Here is an 8,508-nt window from a genome sequence, read left to right on the forward strand (position 1 = left end):
AGCTGCAAAGCGGTGTCAGCAGGTGGGTCAGCAGGTGACTGGTGAGACCTGGGAAGACCACACAGGGAGGGTAGGGAGAGGGTGGGGATGGAATGTGCCTGGACACCAAGCAAGGGTGACGTAGACAGAGAACCTTCCAGTGAAGCATTTAAATCTCTGGCGGAGAGCAGAGACACGGCCTGAGGAGAGACGAGCCCGTGCTCTGAAGCAGTGGAACCGACTCATAACTGAAGCCTGAGGTCCTGATTGTGTCCCTGCTTCACCTCCAGGTTTGCTGAGTCATCTGGAGACTTTGGACCCCAGGATTCTCCATCCGTGAAGGAGCGACGGTGGGTGACAGGGTTTCCAGGGTCTCTCAACCCTGATCCTTGCTGATGGTCACATCTAACAGGAATCTGACTTCTCCCCATGTGTCTGCCATGTGGGTGACCTAGGAGGGCTTATTCTCTGGGTTTGGGAGGCTTAGGCTGAGCGGGCAGGGCGGCTGAGGTGTGGAGGGACAGCCCCTGAGCTCCGGGCTGAGGTCTGATGTTCCTTCAGGAATTTACCGGAAGCTCAGGACACCATAGATCCCAGTGCCCTGGGCTGTGCCTGAGGACGCAGGTTGAGATGGACACCAGGTAAGTCCAGGTGTGGAGTGGGGACCGTGGGTGTGGCCCTAAGTCCTGAGTCAGGACTCTGGCTGCAGGCTGCCCTCACTTCAGTCTCAGGGATGTGTGGCCAACAGCAGGTCCAGTGGCAGCTCTAGGGAGCTCAGGTGCCAGTCCTAGCTCGGCCACCGACCTCTTGGTGACCGTGCATGAGTCTCCTCCTTTCTCCGAACCTCTTGTCCCTGTGTGTACAATGGGCTTGTTGGATGAGATCATGTCTTGGGCCCCAGCTCTGAGTCTCATAATCTGAAGATCTTGAACTCCTCGCTTATCCTTCCTGCGCCTTTGTTTTCTCACCTGTGAATGGGGACATGTGTGTGAAGGAGCCCGGGAGAGGACGCCAGCCCTCTATTCTATACACACGGTGTGTGCATCTTGCTTGGGCTTCCTTTGTCTCTGAAGAGCCCAGGCCAGTGGCCCATGCTACAGATGGGAAAATTTACCAGGGCACCATGGGGGTCTTTGTGGCAAAAAGGAGGGCCGAGGACTGGCTGGCTTGGGAACACTGGCCTCTGGGACTTGCAGGGAGCTGGGAGAAGGGAGGAGGCCAGGTCCTTAGAGCAAAACCTTTCCAGGACTCCGGAACTGTGCCTGATGGAAGGATCTGTTGAAGGGTCGGGCACCAGCACCCCCCTTGGGAAGCCGAAGGAGAGTCAAGGACACCCTGGAAGCGTGTGGCCAAAGGAGCTCATCGCACTGGAGCCTGGGGAATCTGCCTGGCAGGTGGCCCTGAAGAAGATCCAGGAGCTATCGGATTCAGTAGGAGGGAGAAGGAGGAAGAGGGAGGGACAGGGAGGGAAGGGGAGGGAGGGGGAGGGAGGGGTGGAAGAGAGTGAGGAGCAGAGAAGGGGAGTCTCAGTCCCTACTTTGGTGGACAAGAAATAAGACTTTCGATTTCGTGGTTTTATAGGTCAGTTTACTAGGACTTACTCCAAGCCTCAGCTCTGCTGGGGGTCAGTCAGGGAATAGTTTTCTGTGTCCCCTTTTTGCACCTCCCATCATCACGTGCAATTTTATCCAGCGCCAGGCTGCCTAGTTGAGGGTTGGAGCCGTTTCGTCCTCACTTTGATCTACAAAGACTATTGCCCTCATGTCTCCCGTTTAATTTTTTTTGTTTGTTTATTTTTGGGGGAGAGAGAGAGAGACAGAACATGAGCAGGGGAGGGGCAGGCAGAGAGACAGAGACTCAGAATCGGAAGCAGGCTCCAGGCTCTGAGCCGTCCACACAGCGGGGCTCAAACTCACGGACCGTGAGATCATGACCTGAGCCGAAGTCGGACACTTCACTGAGCCACCCTGGAGCCCCTTGTCTCCCTGTTTAAAGCGTTAGAAGATCTGGAGTCAGGGGTCGCCTGGGTGGTTCGGTCGGTGAAGCGTCCAACTCTTAGCTTCGGCTCAGGTCAAGATCTCCTGGTTCATGAGATCGAGCCCTGTGTCGGGCTCTACGCCGACAGTGTGGAGCCTGATTGGGATTCTCTCTCCCTCTCTCTCTGTTCCTCCCCCACGCATTCTCTCTCTCTCTCTCTCTCAAAATAAATAAATAAACTTAAAAAAAAAAAGACCTGGGGTCAAATCCTGTTTGTACTTGCTGCATGACCTTGAACCAGTGACTTTGTGTTTCCGAGCCCGTTTCCCCATCTCTAAAATGGTGGTGCCAATAGTACTTACCACGTTGAGTCGTCGTGAAAGTGAAGTGAGTGCCCACTACCCAGCCTCCCTGCCCTCCTTCCCTGCCCTGCCAGGACCACCGAGACCCCTTCATGGTAGCCGACCTGGGTGTGCTGGCCAGCCGTCACCGGGCCTTCTGCCAGGCCCTGCCACGGGTCTCGCCCTTCTACGCGGTAAAGTGCAGCAGCAGTGTGTGGGTGCTGCGTGTTCTGGACACCCTGGGCACCGGCTTCGACTGCGCCAGCCAGGTGAGCCTGTGTCCCCTGCTGCCGTCACAGGTCTGACACTTCCTGGGGGAAAGGCCAGCCGCTAGGGAGCTGGGGCTGGGGACTGCGGCACCTAGAACCCTGGCTGACACCTGTCTTTGAGGGAATGAATGAATGAACCATGGGTGGTCGGCCTTCCACTGGGCCATGCGACCCGGCAGGCAACCAGTGAGTGGAGGGACCACAGGCTTTGGGTTCACGGGCACCACCATGTCACCTGAACCCCAGGTTCTTCCTCTTTAAACTGGGACCAACTGCGCTTTGCTCGGAGTCGTCTAGGAGCCTAAATAGCACATATGTGCCCAGCGCGGTGCCGGGTGCAGAGTACGGGTTCAGTCAAGGGCAGCCCCTTGCGGGGGGAGGGGCAGCGAGCCAGCTCCTGGCTCTGTCACCCTTGCCAGGTGGAGCTGGATCAAGTGCTGGGCCTGGGCGTGGCCCCTTCACGCATCATCTACGCCAACCCCTGCAAGCCTGTCTCCCACATCCAGTATGCTGCCCGCCACGGGGTGCAGCTCCTGACCTTCGACAGCGAGGAGGAGCTGACCAAGGTGGCCCAGCACTACCCTGGGGCCAGGTGAGACCAGTGGGGTGGTGCAAGCAGGCGGAGACAGGCGGAGCAAGGAACAGCTGGCCTGGGGCCCCTGCCAGGGGAGTTGGGCCTCCTCCGCGACCAGATGAAGGTGGTCCCATGGGGTGACTTGGGAGAGAGACTCAAGCAGCAAAGTCTAAGAATTTGAGTCAGTGGGCCCAATGTCTTCCCTGGGCTCACGTCTCAGCTTCATTTGCACATGCTGTGTGGTCTTGGGAAAGTTATCTAACGTCTCTGATCCTGTAGCATGGAGACCTACAGAAGGTGTATTTATCATTTTATTGCTTTCCTGCTTCTTCTTGCCTGAGCAAAAATCTGTAAGTGGTGAGTGTTTTAGTTCCTTGGCATTCCGTGGCTGGACAGTCCAGAGGAACTAGGCAGGGGCGGGTGGGAACGTGGAGAGAGATTGGGGGGGCGGGGGCGGGATGATAAACCATCCAGGCCTCGGGACTCATGTGTGTAAGAACCCTTGGCATCTCTCACACCCCTCTCCCAGGCTGGTCCTCCGGCTGTTGACTGAGGACAGCGAGAGCATCTTTCCCCTGAGCGCCAAGTTCGGGGCAAGCCTGGAGGCGTGTGAACGTCTGCTCAAGTCTGCCAGGGACCTGGGCTTGGCTGTGGTCGGAACCAGGTGAGAGCACTGGTTTTCCCTGCCTGGGAAGCACACTCTGAATCTCCAAGGCACTTGCCTTGGGTGCAAATTTAAGGGGGCGTCAAAACACCTTTAATACAATATATTTTTTTTAAAACATCAAAATTAATGCAAAAAATCCACGATGAGGAAAGTATCAAAATTTAAACTTAAAACTTCTGTATTTCATTCGTTGTGCACGTGTTTGCATCAATCTTGCTTTGATCAGTCGGTCAAGTGTCCAACCTTGGCTCGGGTCATGATCTCACAGGTCCAGAGTTCGAGCCCCGCGCGGGGCGCTGTGCTGACGGCTCAGAGCCTGGAGCCTGCTTCGATTTCTGTGTCTCCCTCTCTCTCTGCCCCTCCCCTGCTCACGCTCTGTCTCCGTCTCTCTCTCAAAAATGAATGACTGTTAAAAAAAATTGAAGAGAAATTGAAAAACAGATCGCATTCAATGTTACTTATCTTGATGGCTTAGTGTTCAGGCACTGCCTTAAATTTCGCACCTGAGGAGAGAGCCTCACTCGCCTCACCCTACCTGGCCCTGACTGGTCCCCCAGCCCGCCCTGCGATTTGGGGTTCTGTTCACAGAAGGGGAGCCCCGCAGCTCCCCTTCTGGGGCTGGGAGCGCTGGGGGGCGGCAGCTGAGAGAAGTGACTGCCGCACCACCTCGAGGACCCCGATTCCGGGCCTGTCGCGTGCAATGCATGTGTCCCCGGGGACACGCACGTGTATGTCCCAGGTTGCACGTTTCTGTGGGCCGGTGTAGTCACACGTGTCTTGCTGTGTATATGTGTGCTGGTCTCCACATCTTACCCCCGTTGGTGTTTCTGAACGTCCCTCTTCTTACTGACCCTTGTGTTTCCATGTGTGGTTCCCCACGTGTCATTTGACACGTGTCCAGCTTCCACGTGGGCTCGAACTGCCGAACACCGCACAGCTTCAGGCAGGCCATCGCTGACTGCCGGCGTGTATTTGAGATGGGCCGAGCGTTCGGGCATGACATGAGCCTCCTGGACATCGGAGGGGGCTTCCCCGGAGGGGAAGGCTGTGAGCCTCAGTTTGAGGAGGTCAGAGAGGAGGACGAGAGGGAACCTGGGCTGGGTCCAGGGGACAGTGGGTGTGTGTGTTTGTGTGTAGGGCGAGTTCTTGGAACTGAGTCACGTGCATGCATGTGGCTGGGGTTTGTCTTGATTGCCGTGGTTCCAAATTCAGACATCTCAGAGCGCTAGACTTGCTGTGTGTCCTTGGACAAGTCCCTTCCCCTCTCTGGGTCTCCGTTTCTGTTTCCTTGCTGGTCAAGGGGGGACGATAACACTTTCCACAGTGCTGTTATGGGAATGGAGGGGGATGATGCAGGTAAAGCCCCCACATAGGGACTGGTCACCTTAGGGTCTCTCTGTCCCTGTAGATGGCGAGAGTGATCAATGCCGCCCTGGCCCAGGACTTCCCCGAGGGGAGTGGTGTTGAGATCATCGCGGAGCCTGGACGCTTCTATGCGGCGTCTGTCTGCGTGGCTGCCGTCAACATCATTGCCAAGAAGGCTGTGCTGGAGTCTGGTGTGTGGACCAGCACTGGGTGGGGAGGGCACTGTCCAGATGTTCCCAGGCCCTGGGGGGAGAGGACGGACAGGGGGTCTGGGCTGCACCCCTGGTGCCTAATGGGAGTAGAAATGAACCTGTTAATATCACTATCGTGCTGTTCTCAAATAGCCTGGGAGGTAGAGAACCAAGGCGAAGCCTCTACTCTTCCTGAGCGGTCAGTGAATGCGTATTGTGTTTACGGAGGCAAAGTCACGGGCTACAGCTCGTGAGGTCACAGACACCACTGTGCTGCTGTGCCTCTGAAATTCTTCGAGCAAGTGCCTTCTAGCAGGTGCAGACCCTGCAACAAAAAACATACCGAGTAAAGACAAATTCTCATTGATTTATTTATTTCTGAGAGAGAGAGAGAGAGAGAGAGAGGGAGAGAGAGAGCAAGTGGGGGGAGGGCAGAAAGAGAGGGAAAGAGAGAGTCCCAAGCAGGCTCTGCGCTGATAGGGCAGAGCCTGCTTGGGATTCTCTCTCTCTCTCTCTCTCTCTCTGGCCCTCCCCCACCCGCTATCTCAAAATAAATAAATAAATTACAAATAAAAAAAAAACAAAACAAAACAGAGGTCAGTGTACAATCCCGAGTTTAGATTCAAGGAAGCAATACTCTGTGGACAGACTAAGTGGCTGTGAAGAAACTGGCTCGGTAGTGGGTCACGTCTGACAGATCTGGCGGACCCGGGTGACCCCAGCTCAATACGCACCAGGAGTGTGATGGGGCTACGAGAAAGCCACTATCCGTGCTTGCTTCAGCAACATCAACGGAGGCAGAGTATTTAGGTGGAGGGAGGTGAGAGTCGGGCTCCAGTCTGTAACTGTCAGAGACAGACACTGTTTTCAAATGTATCTGAGGTTTGTTTTCATCAGGTAACAGAAGACACCCAGGCATGGAGATAACTGTCCCGGAGGAAGAAAGTTTTTAGTCACGGTTCCCTAGAAATAGGAGACCGGGCATGGCTCGCAGGGCCACGGGGGAAGGACCAGGGTGCATGGGGCAGGAGGAGCAAGCAGAGCTCTCAGGGGGAGAGCCTCTGATGTGGTTGTCGGGGGACGGCATGGGGGAGGCGGGTGAGCTGGCTGGGCAGAGGGGGCGGCGGGAGCCCAGAAGACAGGCCCCCACCTTGCTTGGGCTCCAGAAGACCCCTGAGACAGAGAACAGGTGTTACCAGCACTGGGCAGCGGGTCTGGGCCCCTCCCAAGGGCGCTGCGCTCAGGGGTTGAGGGTCAGCGGGGAGACTGGCCAAGCACATCGCCGTCCTGCCCTCTCCCCACTCCCAGGAGGCCGCCGAAAACTGCTGTACTATCTCAACGATGGCCACTACGGCATCTTCCGCCTCTTCCTCAGGGAGCCTGCCCCCAGCACGCCCATTGTGGTGAAGGTAAGGGTGTGGCTTTGGCACTCCTGGACTCGAAGGCCCCTAAGTCCGGCCCCCAGTCCTGAGAGGCAGGGGTGCTTGCAGCCAGGTGGGGAGGTAAAGGACCTCAGACCCTCTGTGGTTTGCAGGTGGCCATTCCACGTGCTTGCACAAGGACACACACCGGGGTGCCTACGTGTATCTGCACGTGTGATTCCGTATGTGTGCGTTTCTTTGTGTGGGCCTGCTGATCTGCGCTTGTGCAGGTGGGTGGGGGCAGGTCCGTGAGTCTGCATCGGTGCGCGTGCGTGTCTGTTTGGCGATGCATGTTTCCACGTACGTCTCTGCATGCACGCACTTGTGTTTCCAGAATCCCTGAGTGCGGCCAGTGCAGGAGGCTTAGGAAGGGGAGAGTCTCACACTCTGATCCACACTAGATCACCTGGAGAGCTTTGAAACACCCCAGTGCCCGGGCGATGCCCTAGACCACTGAAATCAGAATTCCAGATGGGTCGAGACCCTGGCATCGGTCCTTGGTTAAAACTCCCCAGGTGATCCCCACGAGTGATTATTGAATAAAACCCTCTCATTTTGTAGGGGAAAGCCAAGTCCCATCCGTGCCTGCATCTGTGAACTGGCACAGTTGGAATGTGTTGCTAGAATACGAACTCCATGAAGGCGGGGTTGGTCTTTATGGGTGGCCGGTAGGGTCCTTGCTGGTGCCTTCCTGCTCGGGCCCTGGGCGCATGCCCCGCCAGCCCGGGGAGCGGGCTGGGGGAACCAGGGGGTTCTCTGAGTCCCTGCCCTTTGCTCCCTGCAGGAGCTCTGCTCGGACCCACCCCTCTTCCCCTGCACCCTGTACGGTCCCACATGTGATGCCTTTGACAAGCTCTTCCGAGAGGAGGTGCAGCTGCCGGAGCTGGATGTGGGTGACTGGCTTGTCTTCCCCTCCATGGGCGCTTATACGTCCTCTATGAGCTCCACCTTCAATGGCTTCCCGCCTGCCTCCACCTACTACGCCATGGAACCCAAGCTCAGGTGTCTGGAAGGAGAAAGAAGGGACAGTCCTCTGAGGGGATCTCCGCAGGGTCTGAGCTTGGTGAGGGGAGCTTGTGGCTAAGCTCTGGGGCCCTAGGCCTAGGAAATACCCTACTCCCCGCCGCTGGCCCCAGCAAAGCTCCAATGGTCTGACTGCTCTTTGACACTGGCCTCTGCCTTTGGCTTTGACCCTGTCACAGCCTCTCCCCACCTGGGTGGCTCCAACAGCTCTGACGTGCACACGCCTTTGAAGGCAAGATCAGGCAGCCCTAGGGCCCCAGCTGACCCTCAGTCCCGTGGTCAAGGCCCCACTCTGCTCCGTTTGTGACGGCTCCCTGGTTTCCTCCCCTAGCAGCTTCCGGGTCCCTCACAGCCTCTGCCCCAGCGTCCCCTCTCTGCCCACCCTAAGGCTCACCCCCTGAGGTGCAGAGGGGACTCTAGAACCTTCCTTTACTGGTGCAATCTTCCCACAGGAGCCTGCTGGGGACGGCACCTTAGGCTGGGAGGTGGTGGTGGAGATGCTCCAGACTCCGTGGTATGTCCACGCGGGGACACGTGGGGTGGGCGTGGGGGGCCGCCACAGGGGTGGGCGAGAGGTTTGGGTGCTTCTGAAGTGATGAGGCAACTTTCAAGGTTCAAAATTGTTTATCTCCCAAAGTGGACCTGACGTCTAGGCCGGCTCCTCTGGCAGCCACTCCCCCCCCCCCCACCGCCTGCCCCTG

The 8,508-nt window shown here is 57.1% G+C and overlaps 1 protein-coding gene across 1 annotated transcript; it reads left to right on the top strand.

The window, feature by feature from the left end:
- Window positions 1–1,227: 1,227 nt before the first annotated feature.
- Window positions 1,228–7,868, top strand: LOC106982404 (antizyme inhibitor 2-like). The gene is made up of 8 exons (XM_027058206.2): window positions 1,228–1,409; window positions 2,393–2,566; window positions 2,986–3,158; window positions 3,670–3,804; window positions 4,709–4,874; window positions 5,216–5,363; window positions 6,672–6,772; window positions 7,569–7,868. The coding sequence occupies exons 1-8, from the start codon at window positions 1,245–1,247 to the stop codon at window positions 7,866–7,868; spliced, it is 1,362 nt and encodes a 453-aa protein (XP_026914007.2). The 5' UTR covers window positions 1,228–1,244.
- The last annotated feature ends 640 nt before the right edge of the window (window positions 7,869–8,508 follow it).

This window comes from Acinonyx jubatus, chromosome C1 (genome assembly GCF_027475565.1).
Source record: "Acinonyx jubatus isolate Ajub_Pintada_27869175 chromosome C1, VMU_Ajub_asm_v1.0, whole genome shotgun sequence".
NCBI classification, from domain to species: domain Eukaryota; kingdom Metazoa; phylum Chordata; class Mammalia; order Carnivora; family Felidae; genus Acinonyx; species Acinonyx jubatus.

Excerpts from the sequence above, each read along its gene's own strand:
- LOC106982404 (XM_027058206.2), top strand. The coding sequence starts at position 1,245 with ATGGAAGGATCTGTTGAAGGGTCGGGCACCAGCACCCCCCTTGGGAAG. Across the intron at positions 3,805-4,708 it reads TTGGCTGTGGTCGGAACCAG|CTTCCACGTGGGCTCGAACT; the intron begins GTGAGAGCACTG and ends ACACGTGTCCAG. Across the intron at positions 4,875-5,215 it reads GTGAGCCTCAGTTTGAGGAG|ATGGCGAGAGTGATCAATGC; the intron begins GTCAGAGAGGAG and ends CTGTCCCTGTAG.